The sequence below is a fragment of the Schistocerca americana genome, chromosome 5 (genome assembly GCF_021461395.2).
Source record: "Schistocerca americana isolate TAMUIC-IGC-003095 chromosome 5, iqSchAmer2.1, whole genome shotgun sequence".
Lineage (NCBI taxonomy): Eukaryota > Metazoa > Arthropoda > Insecta > Orthoptera > Acrididae > Schistocerca > Schistocerca americana.
Genome location: NC_060123.1, coordinates 531497212 through 531523434, shown reverse-complemented (window position 1 = coordinate 531523434; position 26223 = coordinate 531497212). Strand labels below are relative to the sequence as shown.

General features: G+C 44.9%; 1 protein-coding gene across 3 annotated transcripts in view; it reads left to right on the top strand.

The window, feature by feature from the left end:
- LOC124615316 (focadhesin) overlaps positions 1–26223 on the top strand; it is a 292146-nt gene that overhangs the window by 240641 nt on the left and 25282 nt on the right. For all 3 annotated transcript variants that reach the window (XM_047143114.1, XM_047143113.1, XM_047143115.1), the window contains exon 17: positions 11155–11296. In XM_047143114.1, the coding sequence (XP_046999070.1) occupies positions 11155–11296 (142 nt within the window). The remainder of the gene's footprint in view (positions 1–11154; positions 11297–26223) is intronic.

Below are 26223 nucleotides of genomic sequence, written 5' to 3'. Positions count from 1 at the left end.
AACACTTAATTACTTCAAATATTTTATACAGAAAAAAATGCTCCAGCTCCTGGTCAATGCCAGACCAGCACACATGGCTGTGAGCCAAGGCTTTGGTGCAGGAACACCCCAGTGACCCTCATGCAGCAACTGTAAGACCTCCTATCGCAACCTCTTGGAATGACCACCCTTGGAGATGTGTTGTCCATGGAGAGGAAGAGGACCCCACCTAAGACCAAGAGATGACAGTGGAAGGTAAAATAGTTATGTAATGGATCAGAAGCGTGGCCTGAAGAATGAGACAACCAACCCTGCTGGACAAGGTGGATGACCAGCTTGAATACAGGATCAGACACTGTGGCCCTTGCGATCTGCGTACTAGTGATCAGAAAGCTGTCTACCGCCTGGCAGGAAGCAACATCTAAATTGAAACACACAAGCTCCTCTCTATCAAACTTGGGCTCTGGACTGATGAGCTGCCTGACTAAGGTGTCTACATTGGCATGGCACCCAGTGGAGTGAAAATAGATGTCATAGTGGTATTTGGAGAGGAACAATGGCCACTGCTGCAACCTGTGGGCTGCCTTATTGGCGACCCAAGTGGACAGACTGAATAACAAAACTTTTGGGTTGTGGTCTTTAGTGAATTGGAATTTGGTGCCATACAAGAATACATGAAATGTGGTGACTGCATACACAATGACTTGAGCTTCTAGCTTGACCCGAGAGTAATGGGCCTGTGCTGGACTGAGAATATTGGATGTGAAAGCCAGTGGTTGCTCCAAGAGGTATGTGTTCCCTGATGGGCAAGGACAGCCCCCACGCCATACTGTGAGGCATCCATAGCTGAAATCAATGGTTTTGCTAGGATCAAAAGCAGCTAGACATGGCACAACCTGAGGTACGCCTTCAGACTCGAAAAGGCTTGTTCGCATGCCAGAAACTGTAAAAAGGAAGCAATCTTGTAGTGAAGAAGATAGACAGGGTGTGCATTGGTGGATGCCACAGGAATCAACCAGTGGTAACATCATGTTTTACCCAAGAAAGCCTACAATTTGTGCAGGGACAAGGGACATTGCAGGTCCAACATGACCGCAACCAGACTCACCAGGATTTGGATACCCTGCCGTGATATGGTGTGGCGCAAATACTCAAGAGAGGGTTGGAAAAATTTAGAATTCTGTAGATTGCAATGTAGATCCAAAAGCCAAAGTTTTCCAAAAAGTGTCCAGAGATTATGCAGGTGGTTGTGTTTAACATGTCCAGTAATGACAGTGTCACTCAAGTAGTTGAGACGTTGCAGAATAGTGGACGTGACCTGTTCCAGATGGCGTTAAAAATTCAGTGGCACTTGCCATGCTAAACATTAACTGCTGGTATTGATACAGGCTGAAAGGCTATTGAGAACCATGATATGCTTGGAACCCTCATCCAAGGATACCTGTTGATATGCTTCGGAAAGATCATGTTCGGAGAGGAATTGATCCCCTGCTAAGCGTGTGAACAGCTCTTCTGAACATGACAATGGGTTTGTGAATTCACAGTAATCGAAAAATCACCATAAATCACAGTTATCCAGAGGGTTTCATCATGATGACAAGGGGTGTGGCCCATTCACTAGAGGAAATGAGAATCATAACCCTGAGAGATGAGCACTGGTCCAGCTCTGCCTTGACTTGAGAGCAGAGGGCTATCGGATCTGTTGAGCACAAAAAAAATCTAGAATCGACTGACTGCTTCAAGGTTATGTGGGCTCTGATGTATGTGGTGCACCCTAGACTTCTGCAAAAATATCCTGACATTCACAGCATGATTGGTAGGTGACTTCAGATGGTACCAGTTGTATGGAGTCCTGACAGAAAAGCCAAACCTGAAAAGATTTACTGAACTAGCGTTGTGAACAACAACAAAGGTAATAAGCTGAGGTACCATCAACTGTGAACTGAACAAGCAAGGGGATTTTCTGTTTACCATATCCTTGTAGACACCTGTTTACTGGTGACAGTGCGGGTCGCTACAGTTGTTACTAGAGGGTGGATTATATGCGTCATAAAAGCATTAAAATAAACGTGCAAATATGCATGAAAAATGTTTAAAATGCATGAAGAGTTTCAAAATATACAAAGTCAAATAATAATTTAAAAAAACACATGCTAGTTACTGCATGCGTTATATTTCAAAGTCAAACCTGTGCATATCAGTAATGAGGAAGAGCGTCAGGCACGCGAAAAATCGGTACATTTAAAATGCTGATATTTTCTGAATGCTTTCTGGTAGAGGTTAGGAAGGGGGCCTTTCTGGGATTGTTTTCTAAAAATTTGCAAAATGGGGATGCGAACTGTGTTTCAAGAATTGTTCCTTGTTTGCTACTGTTGTTGGTAACAAGCAGATGAGATGCAAATGAGTCACAGTGAAACAATTGATATGTACAGGACCAACTTTGAGATATATCGCATGCAGAGGGGCCCATTCAAAGACTCCATAATATTTTATTTAAAAAACAAAATACAATCATGAATTTTTTTGAACAGCATTAATTTTTAATTAATACTATTGGACCAAAGCATCATTTACAATTTATTTTACATTTTTTTACTATTGTAAACATAAATGACCAAGTACTGTTCCAAATGTTTGGTAGTAAGGTTGTGTCTTTGATCACTCAAAATATTTTTATAAGCAGAAAAGGGCCATTCTAAGACTGAGCAGTACTTGAATTTGGGTGCCATGTTGGCACTTATAATTTCTGGTAAATGTTCACCTGTCCCATTAATAAAACTATCAATTTGGCACAAGAGTTCAAAGACTGGGTTATTGTTTAAAATGTTTTCAAACTTTTCTTTAAGTTTTCTTGGGAATACCTCCGGCAATGGGGAGTTCAGTAGAATAATTCTATTCATTAACTGAATAGATTCATTCAATGCCAAACCTTGAGTTTCAAGCTATTTAACACCTGCAGGTATTTGGGAAAAATGAATGCTAATCACAGCAATGTCTTTTTTAATACATGGATCATTAAAAGCTTTCTTGCACTGGCAAACTGCCATAGCCTCTGCACTATCAAAGTCATTTACTAACCCTCGAAATCATCATCGTAAAACAACACAGATTCGACCCACATATGCAATGATTTACCACTGGTTCGGAAGGTAAAGGCACATTTGGTAGCTTTTCTTTGTAGGCCTTGATGTGAGCAGGAGCATTTAGAAACACTTTCTTTCTGGATGAAATCAATCTATTTACATTCACAAACGTGGAATGTTCTTCTTCAGCAAGGTGATGTACTCCATGAACAAAGTATGTCACATGAATCAAATTAGGGATAAAATACTTGGAGGGCTTTTCCTGCTTTGATCATATAGGGAGCAGCATCTGAAATAATCGCAAACACCCATTCATCTGCAGAAGATTCTGGAAATATTTTTCTAATACCCTCATTCTTAAATCTGGCGATCGCAGAATGATTTACTTTTTCAAGTTCTTTGCAGGCCACTAAATAGGAAGAAGAAGGTTCTTCTTTTAAAGCACCTACAATATATAACAGCCACAAGTGTCTGTAGATTCATCAACTGAAATCCAGATTATGCTGTCCTTGAGTTCATTGTGTATTTCTTCCAGTACATTTATGTAAATTGTCAGTATGTAATTTTTATGCAGTGTTGATTCATCTGGTATATTTTGATTGAAGCTATATTTGCACATGAACCCTTTGATGTTAGGGTGTAAAGGAATATTCTTTGCAATGAATTCTTCACATAGATCCATGTTAAAGTGACTTTTTTGGTTACCTTTGGACTATTCCCTGCTGCTCCAACTTGCTGTTGTTAGAAGTTGTTGTTCTGGTCCTTTCTTCTGCATTCCTGCGATATGAAGACTTGTCTTGACATGCTGGTCTATTTAAAACTTTTTTTTTGTACAAACTGTTTTTCTTGCAAACTAAACAATATAAAACAATTCAGTCTTATCTAAATGTTCCAGGATGGTCAGCTATCCACGAAATGATGTTTCTTTTATCGGGCGGCATGGCGCACAGCACATTACAGTACACACTACATGTTGTAAACACGGTCAGCTGTGTACAATTAAATAGAAAGCTAAACTGAAACAATGGACGTGTGACTATAAGCTTGCGTAGTTTAGTTTAGTTGTTGCCGCCGCGTACGGTACAACAGCAGAGGGGGTTAACTGATGGTGCGGGGCCAGGAACATTGACTGTTCCCGTTCCTCTTCTGTAATGATTTTGCTAGGCAGTTGCCTCTCAGTTAGTGATTGCACACAGTTGTAGGCCGCGGTCAATCTGTGAGACATCAATACAAGATCGAGCTAGAGACTACCTGTCTAAATTTTTAAAATATTGTAAACGTAGAACAAAAATATACATCACCACTAGTTTTTCATTAAAATATGCAAGAACTGATGAAAAGGAGGCAAATATGCAAATGCATATGCAACATGTAAATGCATATAATCCAGTCTCTTGTTACCGTAAGTAAAGATAAGATGTTGCAGTGAGTAGTGATTCTAATTATTTGGATTACAGGGGGACACATAATTCTTGAATATACATCTTATATTCTCATGAGGTATTGAATAATACTGAGAATTAGTGTTTCATATAAAAATTCAAAATTGGAAGAACTGTATGAAAATCCAGAATGAGATTTTCACTCTGCAGTGGAGTGTGCGCTGATATGAAACTTCCTGGCAGATTAAAACTGTGTGCCCGACCGAGACTCGAACCCGGGACCTTTGCCTTTCGTGGGCAGACACAGTTTTAATCTGCCAGGAAGTTTCATATCGGCACACACTCCGCTGCAGAGTGAAAATCTCATTCTGAAAACATCCCCCAGGCTGTGGCTAAACCAAGTCTCCGCAATATCCTTTCTTTCAGGAGTGCTAGTTCTGCAAGGTTCGCAGGAGAGCTTCTGTAAAGTTTAGAAGGTAGGAGACGAGATACTGGCAAAAGTAAAGCTGTGAGACCGGGCGTGAGTTTTGTATGAAAATCATTTATGCCTGAGGGTTATTCAGAAAATAAGGTCAAATTTCTTGTAAAACATAAAAAACAACAGATTTTTTTTTTCAAATAATTGTTTTTATTTACTTCTTTACATGTTTCTCTGTTTTTCTACATAGTTTATTTGTTTAAACTTTGTTATAACATTCTACAAGCCTCTGAATCCCTAATTTGGAATTTCGTTGTTGCAATATAATGCCAGACCCCATTATTGGTAGAAAGTGCTTCATGACAGATAACAAGGTGAAAAAAGCAGTTATTCTCATAGATAGCAGATGTCTGCAACTGCTTTTTTCACCTTGTTATTTGTTTAGGAAGCACTTTCTGCCAAGAATGGGGTCTGGCATTGTAATGCAGCAACAAAACTCCAAATGTCAGAAGACCACATCGCTAATTCCCCTATTGTGCATTGAAGTTTAGTCAAGATAGTGAACTAAACAGCTGCATTTATTGATGTCCCTTACTGCATAAGCTTGAATAACAAGTTTCCATGTCTATCCCAAAACAGAGTTACCATAACCTTCTATGTTCAGATTGTCTGCTTGACCTTGACTTTGTCTGGTGATGTCATGTGACATCATTCCACTGGCTGACATTTAGACTCTGGGGTCATGTCAGAATCCCATATCTCATCCCCTGCAGTAATGCTCCCAAAAAATTGATCACCTTTCTTTGATACTGGCCCAAAAAAACCAAGAGCACAAGTCATGCTTTTCATTTTGAGAACCCAATGAGGGCACAGTTTGTGAAATTGCAACTTAAGAGTTACTTTTGTGCAAAGTTGTTCCACCTACATTTGGAAATGCCAGTACTAAAGTTGAAATTGTAAATTGCCAGTCTTCATAAATAATTGTGTCCAACGTTTTGACCAAATCTTCTGAGAGCATGGTTCACTATGCATCCTCTCACCCACTTACACACTTGCTGTGACTCCCATTGCATTGGTACCATACATCTCACTTATCTGTCAGTGAATTTTCACCACTGCAACATTCCTTGCTGTCAAAAACAGAATCACTGATCATATTTCACAGTCTTGGAGGGGGGAGGGGGACAAGGGCAGGGAGAGGGGGAGGTATGTGCTCTAGCTTGAGAAAGGATTGATTCCAAAATAGCAAGTTTTCTTTCTCTTTTGTGTGTGCTGTCAACAACTCAACACTTCTGCTATTCAGGGATTAGGTGATGATTTAAACTAAATGAATTTTAAACAATTACTTGAAAGAAATCATGTTCCAATGACCATCATAGCTTCTAAAATTAAAATCTAAACACTACATATTTCTGGTGAGTTTTTCCAACATTTGAATCTATTGACCAACTGGTTTTATTTTAAAGTGAATTTTTGTTACTTATTGTGTTGTGTGTTGTAGTCTTCAGTCCAGAGACTGGTTTGATGCAGCTCTCCATGCTACTCTATCCTGTGCAAGCTTCTTCATCTCCGAATAACTACTGCAACCTACATCCTTCTGAATCTGCTTAGTGTATTCATCTCTTGGTCTCCCTCTACGATTTTTACCCTCCACACTTTCCTCCATCATTAAATTGGTGATCCCTTGATGCTGCAGAACATGTCCTACTAACCGATCCCTTCTTCTAGTCAAATTGTGCCACAAATTCCTCTTCTCCCCAATTCTATTCAGTACCTCCTCATTAGTTACGTGATCTATCCATCTAATCTTCAGCATTCTTCTGTAGCACCACATTTCAAAGGCTTCTATTCTCTTCTTGTCTAAACTATTTATCATCCATGTTTCACATCCATACATGGCTACACTCCATACAAATACTTTTAGAAAAGACTTCCTGATACTTAAATCTATACTCGATGTTAACAAATTTCTCTTCTTCAGAAATGCTTTTCTGGCCATTGCTAGTCTACATATTGTATCCTCTCTACTTTGACAACCATCAGTTATTTTACTCCCAAAATACCAGAACTCATCTACGACTCATCTTCTACTTTAAGTGCCTCATTTCCTAATCTAATTCCCTTAGCATCACCTGATTTAATAAGACTACATTCCATTATCCTCATTTTGCTTTTGTTGATGTTCATCTTATATCCGCCTTTCAAGACACTGTCCATTCCATTCAACTGCTCTTCCTGGTCCTTTGCCTTCTATGACAGAATTACAGTGTTATTGGCAAACCTCAAAGTTTTTATTTCTTCTCCATGGATTTTAATTCGTACTCCAAATTTTTCTTTTGTTTCCTTTACTGCTTGCTCAATATACAGATTGAATAATATCGGAGATAGGCTACAACCCTGCCTCACTCCCTTCCCAACCGCTGCTTCCCTTTCATGCCCCTTGATTCTTATAACTGCCATCTTGTTCTTGTACAAATTGTAAATAGCCTTTTGATCCCTGTATTTGACCCCTGCCCCCCTCAGAATTTGAAAGAGAGTATTCCAGTTAACATTGTCAAAAGCTTTCTCTAAGTCTACACATGCTATAAATTTAGGTTTGCCTTTCCTTAACCTATCTTGTGAGGTAAGCCGTAGGGTCAGTATTGCCTCATGTGTTCCAACATTTCTACGGAATCTGAACTGATCTTCCCCAAGGTCAGCTTCTACCAGTTTTTCCATTCATCTGTAAAGAATTCGTGTAAGTATTTTGCAGCCGTGACTTATTAAACTGATAGTTTGGTAATTTTCACACCTGTCAACACCTGCTTTCTTTGAGATTGAAATTATTATATTCTTCTTGAAGTCTGAGGGTATTTCCCCCATCTCATACATCTTGCTCACCAGGTGGTAGAGTTTTGTCATAGCTGGCTCTCCCAGGGCTATCAGTAGTTCTAATGGAATGTTGTCTACTCCCAGGGCCTTGTTTTGACTTAGGTCTTTCAGTGCTCTGTCAAATTTTTCACACAGTATCACATCTCCCATTTCATCTTCATTTACGTCCTCTTCCATTTCCATAACGTTACCCTCAAGTACATCACTCTTGTATAGACCCTCTACATACTCCTTCCACCTTTCTGCCTTCCCTTCTCTGCTTAGAACTGGTTTTCCATCTGAGCTCTTGATATTCATACAAGTGGTTCTCTTTTCTCCAAAGGTCTCTTTAATTTTCCTGTAGGCCTTATCTATCTTACCCCTATGATATATGCCTCTACATCCTTATATTTGTCCTCTAGCCATCCTTGCTTAACCATTTTGCACTTCCTGTCGATCTCATTTTTGAGATGTTTCTATTCCTTTTTCTGTGCTTCATTTACTGCATTTATATATTTTCTCCTTTCATCAATTAAATTCAATATCTCTTCTGTTACCCAAGGATTTCTACTAGCCCTCGGCTTTTTACCTACTTGATTCTCTGCTGCCTGCACTATTTCATCTCTCAAAGCTACCCATCCTACCACTACCGTATTTCTTTCCCCTGTTCCTGTCAATCATTCCCTAATGCTCTCTCTGAAACTCTCTACAACTTCTGGTTCTTTCAGTTTATCCAGGTCCCATCTCCTTAAATTCCCACTTCTTTTCAGTTTCTTCATTTTTACTCTATAGTTCATAACCAGTAGATGTGGTTAGAGTCCTCATCTGCCCCTGGAAATGCCTTACAATTTAAAACCTGGTTCTTACATCTCTGTCTTACTATTATAAAATCTATTTGTAACCTTCCAGTGTCTCCAGGCCTCTTCAACGTATACAACCTTCTTTCATGATTCTTAAACCAAGTGTTAGCTATAATCAAGTTATGCTGTGTGCAAAATTCTACCAGGTGGCTTCCTCTTCCATTCCTTATCCACATTCCATGTTCACTTTTTTTTGCCTGCTATCGAATTCCAGTCCCCTATGAGTATTAAATTTTCGTCTCCCTTCACTACCTGCATAATTTTTTTTTTTTTTTTTATCTCATCATACATTTCTTCAATTTCTTCATCATCTGTGGAGCTAGTTGGCAGATAAACTTGCACTACTGTGGTAGGTGTGGGCTTCATGTTTATCTTGGCTTCAATAATGTGTTCACTATGCTGTTTGTAGTAGCTGACCCGTGCTCCTATTTTTTTATTCATTATTAAACCTACTCCTGTATTACCCCTATTTGATTTTCTATTTATAACCCTGTATTCACCTGACCAGAAGTCTTGTTCCTCTTGCCTCCAAACTTCACTAATTCCCACTACATCTAACTTTAACCTATCCATTTCCCTTTTTAAATTTTCTAATATACCTGCCCGATTAAGGGATCTGACATTCCACGCTCTGATCCGTAGAATGCCAGTTTCCTTTCTCCTAATAACGACATCCTCCTGAGTAGTCCTGCGCCCGAAGATCCGAATAGGGGACTATTTTACCTCTGAAATATTTTACCCAAGAGAACGCCATAATCATTTAACCATACAGTAATACTGCATACCCTCGAGAAAAATTATGGCTGTAGTTTCCCCTTGCATTCAGCCATTCACAATACCAGCACAGCAAGGCCATTTTTGGTTAATGTTACGAGGCCAGGTCAGTCAATCATCCAGACTGTTGCCCCTGCAACAACTGAAAAGGCTGCTGCCCCTCTTCAGGAACCACATCTGTATCACTGAGGCACGCAAGCCTCCCCACCAATGGCAAGGTCCATTCCATGGTTCATGGAGGGAGGGGGATTTTACTTGTTAAGTAAATGGAAACAGATATTGTCATTTGAACTACACTCCTGGAAATGGAAAAAAGAACACATTGACACCGGTGTGTCAGACCCACCATACTTGCTCCGGACACTGCGAGAGGGCTGTACAAGCAATGATCACACGCACGGCACAGCGGACACACCAGGAACCGCGGTGTTGGCCGTCGAATGGCGCTAGCTGCGCAGCATTTGTGCACCGCCGCCGTCAGTGTCAGCCAGTTTGCCGTGGCATACGGAGCTCCATCGCAGTCTTTAACACTGGTAGCATGCCGCGACAGCGTGGACATGAACCGTATGTGCAGTTGACGGACTTTGAGCGAGGGCGTATAGTGGGCATGCGGGAGGCCGGGTGGACGTACCGCCGAATTGCGCAACACGTGGGGTGTGAGGTCTCCACAGTACATCGATGTTGTCGCCAGTGGTCGGCGGAAGGTGCACGTGCCCGTCGACCTCGGACCGGACCGCAGCGACGCACGGATGCACGCCAAGACCGTAGGATCCTACGCAGTGCCGTAGGGGACCGCACCGCCACTTCCCAGCAAATTAGGGACACTGTTGCTCCTGGGATATCGGCGAGGACCATTCGCAACCGTCTCCATGAAGCTGGGCTACGGTCCCGCACACCGTTAGGCCATCTTCCGCTCACGCCCCAACATCGTGCAGCCCGCCTCCAGTGGTGTCGCGACAGGCGTGAATGGAGGGACGAATGGAGACGTGTCGTCTTCAGCGATGAGAGTCGCTTCTGCCTTGGTGCCAATGATGGTCGTATGCGTGTTTGGCGCCGTGCAGGTGAGCGCCACAATCAGGACTGCATACGACCGAGGCACGCAGGGCCAACACCCGGCATCATGGTGTGGGGAGCGATCTCCTACACTGGCCGTACACCACAGGTGATCGTCGAGGGGACACTGAATAGTGCACGGTACATCCAAACCGTCATCGAACCCATCGTTCTACCATTCCTAGACCGGCAAGGGAACTTGCTGTTCCAACAGGACAATGCACGTCCGCATGTATCCCGTGCCACCCAACGTGCTCTAGAAGGTGTAAGTCAACTACCCTGGCCAGCAAGATCTCTGGATCTGTCCCCCATTGAGCATGTTTGGGACTGGATGAAGCATCGTCTCACGCGGCCTGCACGTCCAGCACGAACGCTGGTCCAACTGCGGCGCCAGGTGGAAATGGCATGGCAAGCCGTTCCACAGGACTACATCCAGCATCTCTACGATCGTCTCCATGGGAGAATAGCAGCCTGCATTGCTGTGAAAGGCGGATATACACTGTACTAGTGCCGACATTGTGCATGCTCTGTTGCCTGTGTCTATGTGCCTGTGGTTCTGTCAGTGTGATCATGTGATGTATCTGACCCCAGGAATGTGTCAATAAAGTTTCCCCTTCCTGGGACAATGAATTCACGGTGTTCTTATTTCAATTTTCAGGAGTGTATGTTTCACTTAGAATATACCTTTGCTTCTTACTGCATGTGCACTTAATGTAACCAATAGTTGTTATTACTTTGGATTTGTTCTTTTATAGTGAGCACACAACTGTTCTGAAAGTAGCAGCCACCTTAATGGCCGACATTTGGGACCGTGACTCCAACTGCTTATGGACTTTGGAACTAATGGGTCAGATTCAAAAAATTGTTAGCAGTCAGGAAGACACATCAAACCAACAAGTAAGAATCTCACATTCAAATAGTTCTGAATTTGCTTTTAATTGTTGAGTTATCATTTTCAACGATTTCTTATGTTAGTATTTCTTAGCAATTTCTGGTAACTGTTGAACTGTGTATTCATTTCTGCTGCTTGCATCAAACAACAGTGTGGACAGATTCTTTGTTTTCCCAACACCAAATGAAGGCACAATATCAATACAGGGTGAGTCAAAAAGGGCTTTATGGCTTTTGAATGATGTAGAAATTTATTGAGGTTACTTACGGAATTGATAGAGTTGTCATTTTGTGGCAAACAACCTCAAGTTTCACATAAAAGTGCCAAAAGTCATTTTAGTTCAATGTGACTACCACTTATGATGTGGCGAACATCTGACTGTTATTCAGTTTCCTCCCACACTGATTGCAGCAAATTGGATGTAGATTTGATTTTTCAGACTGGCTAAATTGTTCTGTGGGGGAGGAACATACACACAGTCATTAATGAAACTCTAGAGAAAGAAAAATTAAAGCGCACGGCAAGCATGCTTCGCACCATTGAAAATAGCCATTTTGAACTGTGCACTTCGCTGGTGTTCCTGGTTGTGGAATGTGGTACTTATACATAATGTGAGGCTGTTGGCTACAAAATGTCACATCTACAGATTCTGTAAGTTATCTCAATAAATTTCTATATCATTCCAAAGTTGTAAAACCATTTTTCATTCACTATGTATAAACATGTGGCGACTTGCCTGTGACATTGGGAATTATCTGTGAAATTTAATTTCCTGGAAAAGTTAAGAAATCGCAAATGTTCTGAAAAGGTCAGGGAATTCTGAGAGACACTAGGAAGAGGTGGACTCTTCATTGACAGAAAGAAGTTTACTGAGTCATTTTGTTAAATCACTCTCAGATTCTACTTTGAAAACAGTTAATTTTTGGGTTGCCTAAGGAAAAGTGAGAAAGGGCATTGAAATCTTACAATTGTTGTGAGCTGACTCTAGCTTTCTCTGGCATGCCGCCAACCTTGGGAGTCTTCATTATCTATTATTCTCGAGCTCTGTGTCTGTTTCCCATTGCATTCTTGTTAGTGTGACAGAGTGTAATGAGTATGTGAAAAATTTGTCTCCTAGCCGTGAATTCTCATTTACACAAAAGGTATGATTTTTTTAATTTTATAAACAATATACATATGTGTCCATATTTGAATTTAGAATTTGTAGATCAGCAATAAACAATCAGGCTCCAGTTGATTTTTTACTAAATTCAGTACAAGGTAGTATTTTGTTGAAGACTTGCAGTATCATGCTTCAGGTTAATAAGGACAATAGTGTGAAGAGCATCCAGTTTGAAACATGGAACGTCTTTACTATCAGCCTGTTGATATTACATTTCAGTATCGGTAGTTCAAAGCACATCTGTGCAAGGGGCTTTTTATACCTGAAGTTACTGCACAATGATATGGCCTAGCACAGAATAGTGATGGACGATGCTAATGAAGAAATTTTCAGGAATGGCGAGAGATTACGAAGTAGTTGACAAAACTGTAAATCCCAGCTAGATTAGAATAATCACTAAGTGACTTGATAATCCAAAAAATTTTATTTGTGACCATAAAAACTAGTAAAGTAAAAGTTGCTCTTACATCCAGTAAAAACTGGTCCAGGTAAATTTAGAATTCCAACCTGGAAATCTTGTAAAAAATCTTTTGACTAAACAAAGTCACCATCCTGCACAGTAAAAGTGTTGCAGGGATGAATGGTGCCTGACACAATACATCCTCAAGCATGTTCGTCCTAAAACAAAGAAACAGCTCCCAACAGCTGAGGTCATCTGCTGATGATAAAAGCATCAATGTCGATTTGAAAACCTGCTAAGAAGGCTCAGAACATCAACCTCCCTGATGATTAGATTCAAGTGCCAGTAATTATATATTTTTGTAATCAAATGAGAAGAAGAAAGTGGTGTTTATAGTGTCCCAAACTTTATGTCAAGCTGTAGAATAAGAATAGCAATCATCTTTGGGCTAGAATTGCGTGAAAATCAATTAATGATAGCTGTCACCATCCAGCTCAGCATGAAGACATGCTTAGCACCCTCGTTCATAGGGCCCATGTCAATTCATACCCTAATAGTTTGCCAGCTAAGCTCACCATGAGGTTCCCTTTCAGCAGAATGGATATAATAAGAGAAAGATCAGATGCATGTTGCACTATTGACCAACTGTGAATTGGGTGACTGACGAAAAGAATAAGGTGGTGATAGGGTGTACAATTTTTTTTACCATATGCAGGTAGTACTTCTAACAGCATCAATCTTATTCTGAGGAAATGTACTGTGAAGTGTTTTTTGTTCACCAGCTGAGAATAGAACCTTTTAGAGTCTGTAAAGGACGATATTGATTTGCATAAGTCATGTATCTAACATACCTCCTTGCAGCTGTGGCATGTCATACATTGATCAGATCATCAAGACTGCGGAGGAACAGTGTAATGACCATAAGTGTCACAGACACTTACAGGAGTTTGGCAAATCTGTGACTGCAGAACATTGCCTAGATACAGCAGCACGGAGATTCTTATGTAAACTACCAACTACTTGGTAGGGTTATGAAGGATGCTGTTAAGATTAAACTAGCAATGGGCTTTATAAGTAGAGAGGAGAGTTTTGTTTAAATTCTGTTTGGAAACTTGCTCACTCTGTATTTAAACAACAGAAGAACAGAGTTAGTGCTGCCTGCTCACCTGTTTTTGGTTTTTATTTCTCTGTCAATAATATCTGTTTTTGTCATCTTCAGTTCTTTGCTGTCACTAGTTTGTTTATGTGTGTGTGTTATCTTTTGGTTTCCTGGTTGGTGTAACCCCACCCATGGAGAGTTTAAGTTTCCATGCAGTCTCTCATTTCATTTGTGCCTTGAAAATGATGTGATGTCTGGCTATTGAAACATTGGTGACTGTCCAGAACATTGGCTGGCTGCATTTTTGAAAATTATTTGATACGTTGTAGAAGCTCTAGTTTCAAAAGTTCCATAATTTAGGTTATATCGACAATCTGTCTGTGACCTCATCATTTTTGGTACAGGAGGAGGGAAATGTGCAAAAGTATAACTTAAATTAAAAGTAACTGATAGTAAAGGAAATAAAAAGCACAATTAGAGCAACAAAATATTGATACCTCATTTTTTAGGACACAACAAGGAGATAGATAGTAAAATAAGGAACACATAACCAACTAATGACTACAATTACCTTGTGAAGGTGCAAGGCCCATAACAGAAATGACCTTATGCTTGTACTTACAAGTTTTTTTTTTTTTTTTTTTTTTTTTTTTTGAAGCACTTCTTCAGCAAGAGGACGACCCTGCAGAAGAAGAATGATTTATGGAAGAGTGCTAATAAAATGGGGATGGTGGTTATTAATAACAACTACTCTGTCACCTTTCACCACTGTCTTCCTCATCACTGAGTTTGGGCAGTACTAACTGCTAGGTACATATAGGTTAAAAAGAGTGTGTTTCATTCATCTACATCTACATTCTGTAAACCATTGTGAAGGAGTCACCTGCACTCTTTTCCAGTCACTTGGGACTTTGCGCTGGGCGAGAGATTCACAATAAATGCAAGCTAGGTAAGAGGCCAATTGTATAGAGTACTTTTTGAAAAACCGAACTGGGATTCCATCAAGACCTGGTGACTATTTTGTTTTCAACTGCTTCAGTTATTCCTGTGTGCCAGGTATCCTTATTACTATGTCATCCATATGGGAGTCTGTCTGATGGTCAATTGATGCTATGAATTGATGGTATGTTTGTACATTTCTCCTTCATGAACGATTTCTTGAACATGAAATTTAAAACTTCAGCTTTCGGATTGTTTATTTTCAAATGCCACAGCAGATTGGTCAACAAGTGACTGGAAGGAAGCCTTAGACTCATTTAGTGATTTCACATAGGACCAGAATTCTCTCAGGTTCTCTGCCAGATCTTCTGCTAAGCTATAATGGTGATAATGGCTGTATACTTCCCACGTAGATCTTTTCACAGATGCATGAATCTCTACTAACCCTTGCTTGTCATCATCTGTAAATTCTCTCTTGAACTGAGAGTGCAACAGTCTCTGCTTCTTCGGCATTTTCCGAATCTTGTTATTAAGTCATGGTGGGTATTTACCATCCTTAATCCACTTAATAGCCACATAGTGATTTAGAATCTGCTTAAACTTTACCCATAATTTCTCTACATCTATCGTACTGGAACTAAGTGATGCCCATTCACTGTCTCAGTGAGATGCTAACAACTGCTTATCTTCTGCTTCTAGCAGAAACTCTCTCCTAGTCTTCTTACCTGATTTATTAGTTATTTCCTACTCAACAACATGCATAAGCTAAGGATGAGATTGGCAGTGGCAGATTGCTCTGTTACATCAGCAAAATATACCATTGCAAGTATGAAACACAAATTTCAAAGTTAAGAGGTTTCCCACAACCTTATACTTTCTACACCGTCCAGTCATCTTAATGTAATCAACAACCAAAATCCTGAATAGCCACCTTATGCTGTCAGGACTACTGCAAGACACAGAGAGAGAGAGTCTAGGTGGTTTGGGAAGGCATTGACAGGGCTGTGGAGCCAGATTGCCTCTAGTGCCGCAGCCAGCTGCACCTAGGTTTCTCAGTTGAGGATCCATGGTGCAAACAGCCCAATCAAAGTGATCCCACAAATTCTTGATTGTGTTCAAATCCAGGAAGTTTGGTGTCCAGGGAAGTACATTAAACTCATCCTCATCCTCTTGCTCTTCAAACCGCATAAGTATACTGCAAGATGTGTGACAAGTTGCATTGTCCTGCTGATATTGCCAAGGAGAAACAAACTGGTGTTATGGTTGGACATGGTCCCCAAGGATACATATATATGCTTGTGTTGATCCACTGTGCCTTTCAGAATGTGAGACCATCCTGGAAATGCCCTCCAGCCTGGATCTTTCTGATGACTGCTGCAGAGTGTTTGCTTTTCAGATGTTTCACACCATAAATGCCGACTGCCGTCTATGCAGTGTAGCATAAACTGTGATTCATCTAAAAAGACCACCTGTAGCCATTCATTGAACACCCAGATGTGTTACTGGCAAGCAAATTTCAGCCTTAATAGCCAATGAACAGCAGTCAGCATGGGTGCATGAACCAGGTGCCTGCTGTGGAGGCCCTTAAGCAGCCATTTTTTGTGAACGGTCATGGAGGCGACACTGTTGATAGTCCCTTGGTTCACCTGGATAGTCAGATGCTGAACAGTTGCATGTCTATTCATCCCTAGATATCTCTGCAGCCGTTGCTCAGCCCTGTCTTCTATGGTTCATGGTGCACCACAACTGGCTGGTGCCGGACTTGGATAGTGCCATTTTGCCATGCATGGTATATGACAACACACAAACAGTTTACAAACTTCAGAAATGCTTCCATCCTTGGCCCAAAAGCCAATGATCATGCCTTTTTGGAAGACAGATAAGTTGCTCTGTTTCTGCATTTTGATAATGACTGCGCTGATTTCTGTATCCCCCTGACGTGCTTTATATGCCTTCCACTGCTAGTGCTAACACCTGCCATCTGTGAATGGTTATAGCACATTGATGTCGAATATAGGCAATGGTCACATTAATGAGACTGGATGACATATGCACACTTAGATATACTCCAAAAATCTCCCAGAAATAAGTAGCAAAAGAACAGACTTGCGAAATTACAGACTAGTATCACTAACAGAGGTTTGCTGCAGAACCCTTGAACATATTCTCAGTTCGAATGCAGTAAATTTTCTCAAGACCAAGAAGCTTATATCCATGAATCGGTATGGTTTTTGAAAGCTCAGCTTAACCTTTTCTCACATGATATAGTGCGGACTACGGATGAAGGCCAACAAACGGATACCATATTTCTGGTTTTCTGGAAAGTGTTTGACATGATGTCCTGTTGCAGGCTGTTATAGAAGGTATGAGCATATGCAATAAGTTTACAGATATATGAGTGTCTCAAAGACTTCTTAAGTTATAGGGCCCAGTATGTTGTCCTTGATGATGATGATGTTCACTGGGGACAAGGGTTTCATCAGGAGTACTCCAGGGAAGTCTGATAGGACCGCTATTATTCTCTATATACATAAATGATTTGTGGACAGTGTGGGTAGCCATCTGTGATTGTTTTCTGATGATGCTGTAGTGTGCAGTAAGGTGTCGAAGTTGAGTGACTGTAGGAGGAGACAAAACTTCTGATTGGCCTGTTGAATGGCAGCTAGCTATAAATGTAGAAAAATATAAGTTAATGTGGATGGATAGGAAAAACAAACCTGTGATGTTAAGATGCAGCATTCGTAGTGTTCTGCATGATACAGTAACATTGTTAAAATATCTGGGCATAACATTGTGAAGCAATATCAAATGGAATGAGCATGCGAAGACTGTGGTAGGAAAGGCGAGTGGTAAACTTCGGTTTATTGCAAGAATTCTAAGAAAGTGTGGCTCACCTGTAAAGGAGACAGCATATAGAACACTAGTGTGACCTATTCTGCTCAAGTGTTCAGTATCTGTACCAGGCGAGATTAAAGGAGGACACTCAGACAATTCAGAGGCAGGCTGCAGGATTTATTAGCGGTGGGTTTGAACAACACCAAGTGTTAGCGAGATGCTTTGGGAACTCAAATGGGAAATCCTGTAGGGAAGGCAACATTCTTTGTGAGGAACACTGTTGAGAAAATTTAGGAAACCTACATTTGAAGCTGACTGCCAAACAATTCTGCTGCCACCAACATACATTGCACGGAAGCACCACGAAGATAAGATACAAGAAATTAGGGCTCCTTTGGAGGTGTATAGACAGTTGTTTTTCCCTCGTTCTGTTTGCAAGTGAGGAGGAAATGAAATGACTAGCTGTGGTGTGGGGTACCCTCCACCATGTGCCGTAAGGTGGATTGCGGAGTATCATTGTAGATGTAGATATGTGCTTATGTGCTTCGCTGCTTGCTCATCATCAGTTGGTTCATTAACAACACCAACTATTCCTTTTCTGCCGCGCGGGATTAGCCAAGCAGTCTAAGGCGCTGCAGTCATGGATTCTGCGGCTGGTCCCGGTGGAGGTTTGAGTCCTCCCTCGGGCATGGGTGTGTGTGTTTGTCCTTAGGATAATTTATGTTAAGTAGTGTGTAAGCTTAGGGACTGATGACCTTAGCAGTTAAGTCCCATAAGATTTCACACACATTTGAACATTTTTTATTCCTTTCCTGTATCACTACTGGTGTTGAGAAAGGGTGTCTTCGTGCTAACACAAGGAAAAGAAAGGAATGGTTGAGTCCAAACACAGCAGCAACTCCTCATACAGAGACCTGCATGCGACTACAAAAGATAATGTTATGCATTTGGTGGAACAGTGACAGTGTGGTGTATTATGAATTGCTTTGCTCAGATGTAGTCATCGCTGTTGACATTTATTGTCAACAAATGAGACATCTTGCAGATGCAATCTGAGAACAAGAAGCAGGAAGACTACATGAAGTGATGCTACTTCATGATAATGCCCACCCACATTCTGCTAGAGTGTCAAAAAGCACAATACAGGAGTTGGGTTTGGAAGTCAAATACTTATCTTCAGAAGACATCTGTGCCCATATGTGGGACAATAATACCTAAAACAATCTCAGAACACACTCAGTGAGAAACCGTTCTTTACATCAAACAATAGTACTGCCGTTATTGCAACAGTTGATGGTTCTTGTACTGATTTGCATAACATCACATCCAATGTCATTTAACTCTGAACTTTAGCACATTGTTCTGACTAACAACAAAATTTCTGATTGCTGTCACATCTGAAAAATGTGCATCATCCCTTGGCATGGTTATTGACATTCAAATAAAGTAACAGATCCACACAATAATTATGCTCTTGTCTACAGTAACTTACAGTTTTCCTCTGTGATTATCATTTGTTGGTAATAAGACATAGGGATACATATCACTCCTCTGGAGTGGTGTGTGACACTACATCATCTATTTGTTTATCAGGCTGTTACAGATGCTATCTTAAATGAGAGGCAGATTATGTCTTTTCATTTCTTTTTACAACACATTTTTCCCCCTGCGGGTTCGGGGGTAAGAATAGGCCCGCGGTATTCCTGCCTGTCGTAAGAGGCGACTAAAAGGAGTCTCAAACGTTTCGGCCTTCTGTGATGGTCCCCTCTTGGGTTTGACCTCCTTTTTTCTTCCAAATTTCCGTCGTCAGTGCGTGCCATTTGGGGAAGGACACCTTACGTGGTGTTTTTGTATTGGTCCATCATGCTCCACCATCTTGCATGTTACCTATTGTCGTGTGGGGGGGACTACGCCCAACATCTTCTGGGTGGTCTCCTTCTCGCCTTGTGCGCACTCTTCTTCTTCGCGCCTACGACAACTGTGGACCCTTTAAACACCTAAAATCCAGCACGGTAGCCAGTCCGTTGTGGTGGGGTCGTCATGTACCCTCTTGGTGGTAGCCCCCTGACCACGCAGGGATCGCACTACAGATGCCTGAGCTGTTTCCTCCCCATGCATGCCAAGGAGTATGTGCCCATCTTGTCTGGGGCACGGGGACTCCGGGCAACGGGATATCGGCCAGGTACCCGTTGCTTTGGCTGGGTGGCGCCCTTGGGGAGAGCCCTCGTTCGGAGTAGGTGGCATCTGGGCGGATGTGGCGCAATGAAGCGCAATAAATCACATCAAGCTGGTGGTCGCACGGCCACCAGCGTCTCTAAGCGAGGTAGAGTCGACTTCGATGCTGCGCAGTATGACCCTCAGACGTTCCCCTCGTTGGCTGCGCCATGGGAGGGACGCCGATCTAGTGCCAAGCGGGAGCCTTACGTACCGCAATACCTTGTCTGCAGCAGGACTGATGGTGACTCCTTTCTTCCGACGAAGCCTATGTTTTTTGTGGAACACCTGGAGGATAAGTTTGGGGAAGTGGCGGGGTTGTCAAAAATGAGGAATGGGTCCATCCTCCTCAAGACGTCCTCCCCAGCCCAGTCACGAGCGTTGCTCTTGTGTGATAAGCTGGGTGACGTCCCTGTTACCGTCACTCCCCACAGTAGCTTAAATATGGTCCAGGGGATTATTTACCATCGTGACCTCTTGTTGCAATCCGATGACGAGCTGAGAGCCGACTTGGAACGACGTGGTGTGCATTTTGTCCGTCGTGTCCATCGAGGACCCAAGACAAACAGGGTGGCCACCGGTGCCTTTATCTTGGCCTTCGAGGGTGATGTCTTGCCCGAGAAGGTCAAGGTAATGGTTTACCGTTGCGACGTGAAGCCATACGTCCCTCCCCCGATGCGGTGCTTCCAGTGCTGGAAGTTTGGGCATATGTCCTCCCGTTGCCCATCCAGCGCTACATGTCGAGATTGCGGACGCCCGTCTCATCCCGATTCTCCATGTGCGCCCCCGCCTGTATGTGTCAACTGTGGGGAGCACCACTCTCCATGCTCGCCGGATTGCCCCGTTCTTCATAAGGAGCGGAAGATCATGGAATTTAAGACCCTGGACCGGCTTACTTACCGAGAGGCTAAACAGAAATATGAAAGGTTGTATCCTGCTTCCCTTCGAACATCTTATGCTGCAGCCACGTTATCGTCGCCCGCACGAGCGACGGTTGTCGCTTCATCTGTGCCGCCTTCAGTGGGCCCTCAGGGCCATGTATCTCTGTCTGCCCCCCTCGTGCCTGGGGGCAAGCCTTCCTCTCTTGCCCCCTTAGCAGTTGGGGGCAAACCCTCTTCTGTCGCTCCCCCCAAGCTTACTTCGGGAGTGACATCTGCTCCACAACCGGGAGGCTCGATTCCTCCCCCTCCTTCTCCGGCGGCGTTGCCTCCGCCGGTTCCTCTCTCACGGAAGGGGTCCCTCGGGGCTCTCCCTTCCTCCGTTTCTTCTCCTTCCCAGCCAGATGTCAGCCAGTGGCTGAAGGTTCCGCCACCTGCTGGTCGTAGGGCTTCTGCGTCGTCGTCAGCCTCTGACGCTCCTTCAGAGAAGCTCTCCCAGCCCTCTCACCCTAAGGGCAGACGCGAGAAGAAGGAACGGAATGTGTCCAAGAAGAAGGACGTTCCGGCGGTTTCAGCACCGCCTGCTGTACATAGTCCTGGCTCCGGGGATGAGGTGGAGATCCTCGCCTCTGCCGCGGATCTCGCCCTCACGGAACCCTTGGGGGCCTCTCCTATGGACTCCGCTGACTCTCCCCCAGTGGCGGCGGTTGGCTCTGAAGCGCTGTCTGCCTCTTAGTCGCATTCACGCCCTCCCAGTACCTTCCTGCTTCCATTCTCCAATGGAACTGCGGCGGTTATTTCCGCCACCTGCCAGAGCTCCGGATGCTTCTGAGTGATTCCCCTGTTCTCTGCATTGCTCTGCAGGAAACTTGGTTTCCTGCACTGCGGACCCCCGCCCTTCGCGGTTATCGGGGATACTATAAGAACCGTGCTGCCTGTCAACGAGCGTCAGGTGGGGTTTGCCTCTTTGTTCACCACTCTGTCTGTAGCTCGCCAGTACCCCTTCAGACGCCTTTAGAGGCAGTTGCTGCCAGGGTTGAGCTCTCGCCGGCTATTACTGTTTGCTCTGTTTACATTCCTCCGGATGGGGAGCTCCCCCGCCATGTCTTGGCTGCGCTGCTGGCTCAACTCCCGCCACCATTGCTGCTTCTGGGCGATTTCAACGCCCACAATCCTCTATGGGGTGGGACTGTCTCCGATGATCGCGGTCGGGCCATGGAGCATGTGTTGGCTCAGCTCGACCTTAGCCTCTTGAACACCGGTGCTCCCACGCATTTCAGTGTGGCCCATGGCTCGTTCTCGGCCATCGATCTCTCTATTTGCAGCCCTGGACTTGTCCCATCCCTCCACTGGAGGGTGCATCCTGACCTGTGTGGCAGTGACCATTTTCCCATCTATTTGTCACTGCCACAGTGTCATTCTTCTGGGCGCTTGCCCCGCTGGGCTCTCCACAGGGCTGACTGACCAGCTTTTACTTCCGCTGTAACCATTGCGTCTCCCCCACAGGGTGACATTGACGAGGTGGTCCGTGTTTTCACCACGTCCATCATTTCGGCGGCCGAGGCTGCTATCCCCCGTTCCTCTGACCTCCCTCGGCGGAAAGCTGTCCCCTGGTGGTCGCCGGAGATTGCTGAGGCTATTCGCGACCGTAGGCGGGCTCTCCAGCGTCATAGGCGGCACCCGTCTCTGGAGACCCTCATCGCCTTTAAGAGGCTCCGTGCCTTCGCCCGTCGTCTTATTGCACGGCGTAAGCAGGAGTGCTGGGAGAGGTACGTCTCCTCCCTGGGCTCCCGTGTCTCGTCCTCGCACGTGTGGTCCCGGATCCGGCGGATTTATGGCTCCCAGACCCCTATGGGTGTCCCTGGGCTCTCCTTCGACGGCGCTGTCTGCACGGACGCTGCTGCCATTGCTGAACGGCTAGCCGAGCACTTTGCTCAGAGCTCTGCGACTGCATCCTATCCCCCCGCCTTTCGCTCTCTAAAGGAGCGAGCCGAGCGGACGCAGTTCTCATTCCACACGCGTCGTTCTGAAACATACAATGCACCTTTCAGCGAGAGGGAATTCCTCGCCGCCCTCGCCGATTGCCCTGATACAGCACCAGGCCCAGACTGCATCCACGCGCAGATGCTGAAGCATCTCTCCAGGGACTGCCAGAGACACATTCTCGCGATATTTAATCGCATTTGGAGCGAAGGCGTGTTCCCGTCGCAATGGCGGGAGGGCGTTATTGTCCCCATCTTGAAACCCGGTGCGGACCCACTGGCGGTGGACAGCTATCGTCCCATTACCCTCACCAACGTTTTGTGCAAATTGCTCGAACGTATGGTGGGGCGGCGTTTGTGTTGGGTCCTTGAGTCGCGCGGTCTCCTCGCTCCATCCCAGGGTGGCTTCCGTCGGGGCCGGTCTGCAGTGGACAATTTGGTGCGGCTGGAATCTGCTGTCCGTACGGCTTTTGCCCGACGTCAGCATCTTGTTGCTGTATTTTTCGATCTGCGGAAGGCGTATGACACCACATGGAGGCATCACATCCTCGCCACGTTGCATGGGTGGGGTCTTCGTGGTCGGCTCCCGGCTTTTCTTCAAAACTTTTTATTGCGCCGCTCTTTCCGGGTGCAAGTCGGTGCCACCTCTAGTTCCTCTTATATACAGGAAAATGGGGTCCCGCAGGGCTCGGTGTTGAGCGTCTCCTTATTTTTAGTGGCCATTAATGGTCTGGCAGCAGCAGTGGGGTCGTCGGTGTCTCCTTCTTTGTATGCCGACGACTTCTGCATCTCATTTAGCTCCACGACTACGGGAGTCGCCGAACGCAGGTTGCAAGTCGCCGTTCGCAAGGCAGCATCATGGGCTCTGGCTCATGGTTTTCAGTTCTCTGCTGCCAAGACTCGGGTTATGCACTTCTGCAGGCGTCGGACGGTCCACCCTCATCCTGACCTTTACCTCGACGGCCACCTGCTTGAAGTGGTGGACACTTGCCGCTTCTTGGGACTCGTGTTTGATGCCCGGCTCACATGGGTTCCTCATGTTATTCAGCTGAAGCAAAAATGCTGGCGGCACCTCAACGCCCTCCGCTGCCTTAGCCACACGTCTTGGGGTGCAGATCGCTGCACGCTACTGCAATTGTACAGAGCTCTTGTGCAGTCCCGGCTTGATTATGGGAGCCTGGCCTATGGGTCTGCGTCCCTCTCAGTGTTGAAGTTGTTAGACCCCATACATCACTGTGGGGTTCGGCTTGCTACTGGCGCTTTTCGCACCAGCCCTGTGGATAGTCTACTGGTGGAGGCCGGGGTTCCCCCGCTGCGGATTCGCCGCCATCGTCTGCTCGCCGACTATGCTGTCCACGTACATTGCTCGCCAGGCCATCCCAATCGTCGCCTGCTTTTCCCTGCCTTGGTCCACCACCTGCCCGAATGGCGACCTCGGTCTGGGCTTTCCGTAGCTGTCCGTGTCCAGTCCCTGCTGTCAGAACTGGGGTCATTCCCTCTTCTGCCTCCCTTCCGGGTCCGTACACCTACGCCTCCCTGGTGTTTGTCCCGGCCGTCCGTCCGTCTGGATTTGGCACAGGGACCTAAGGACTCGGTTCCGCCTGTGGCCCTCCGTCGCCGTTTTCTTGCGCTCCTCGACTCATTTCCGGGCTGTGAGCCTGTCTACACTGATGGTTCCCTGGTTGATGGTCGCACTGCCTACGCTTTTGCTCACGCTGCCCATGTTGAGCAACGCTCCTTGCCGGCTGGCTGCAGTATTTTTACTGCAGAGCTGGTGGCCATCTTGCGAGCTCTTGAGCATATGCGTTCCTGCTCAGATGCGTCCGTCGTCATCTGCAGTGACTCCCTGAGCAGCCTTCAGGCCATCGACCGCTGCTATCCCTCCTCTCCTCTGGTGTCCTCCATTCGGGAGGCTGTTTCCGACATTGCCCGTTCTGGTCGTTCGGTGGTCTTGGTTTGGACGCCCGGTCATGTTGGCATCCCTGGGAACGAACGTGTAGACAGGCTGGCCAAAGGGGCGATCGACGCCCCGGCTTTGGAGATCGGCCTTACGGCTCGCGACCAGCAGCTGGTGTTGCGCCGTAAGCTGATTGGGATGTGGGCTGCTGAGTGGCGTGGCATGACAGCCCCGAATAAACTGCGGGCTGTCAAGGAGACGACCGATGTGTGGCGTTCCTCCCTGCAGGCTTCTCGCAGGGACTCGGTAGTCCTGTGTCGGCTGCGCATCGGCCATACATACCTGACGCACGGCCATCTGTTGCGTCAGGAGGATCCCCCCTTGTGTCGGTGTGGGTCCCGGCTGACGGTCGGCCACATTTTGCTGGAGTGTCCTCGACTGCGCACACTCCGGCAATCTTTTAATCTCCCGGGCACTTTGGCTTTGGTTTTATCCGACGATGCCTCCATGGCTGATACCGTTTTAAATTTTATCCGTGGTAGTCCGTTTTATGGTTCGATTTAGGGAGGTCCTGCGCCTTTCCCTTTCTGTGTCTATTGTCCTTGTGTCTGTTGCTGTTCTGGTGTGCCGTGAGATGGTTGACTCTTTCCCATTTTTGATCTCGTGGTCAGTCAACCAGTCTCCGGCCATCTTCCTTTCTTCTGTTTCTTTCTGTCTGGTGTTCCTCTGTCCTGTTCTTGTCTGTCGTGTTTGTTGCTGAATTTGTGTGCTTTTAGCGCCTGGGGGGACGTCTCCTCCCCCTTTGGTTTTTATCTGCTTCGTCGATTTTCGGCTCGCCTGATTTTGGAATGGGGGACTGATGACCTTCGCTGTTTAGTCCCCCTTAAACATCCAACAACCACCACCACAACACATTTTACCCAAGAGATGCACTATGTGACCAAAAATATCCGGACACCTGGCTGAAAATGACTTACAAGTTTGTGGTGTCCTCCATCAGTAATTCTGGACTTCAATATGGTGTTGGCCAACCCTTAGCCTTGATGATAGCTTCCATTCTCGCAGGCATGCATTGAATCGGTGCTGGAAGGTTTCTTGGGAAATGCCAGCCCATTCTTCATGGAGTGCTGCACTGGGGAGAGGTATCAATGTCTGTCAATGAGACCTGGCATTAAGTCAGCGTTCCAAAACATCCCAAAGGTGCTCTATAGGATTCAAGTGAGGACTCTGTGCAGGCCAGTCCATTACAGGGATATTGTCATGTAACCACTTAGCCACAGGCTGTGCATTATGAACAGGTGCTCGATCATGTTGAAAGATGCAATCATCATCCCCTAATTGCTCTTCAACAGTGGAAAGCAAGAAGGTGCAATAAACATCAGTGTAGGCCTGTGCTGTGATAGTGCCATGCAAAACAGCAAGGTGTGCAAGCCCCCTCCATGAAAAATACTACTTACCATAAGACCAGCACCTCTGAATTTTACTGTTGGCACTATACGCTGGCACATGACGTTCACCGGGCATTC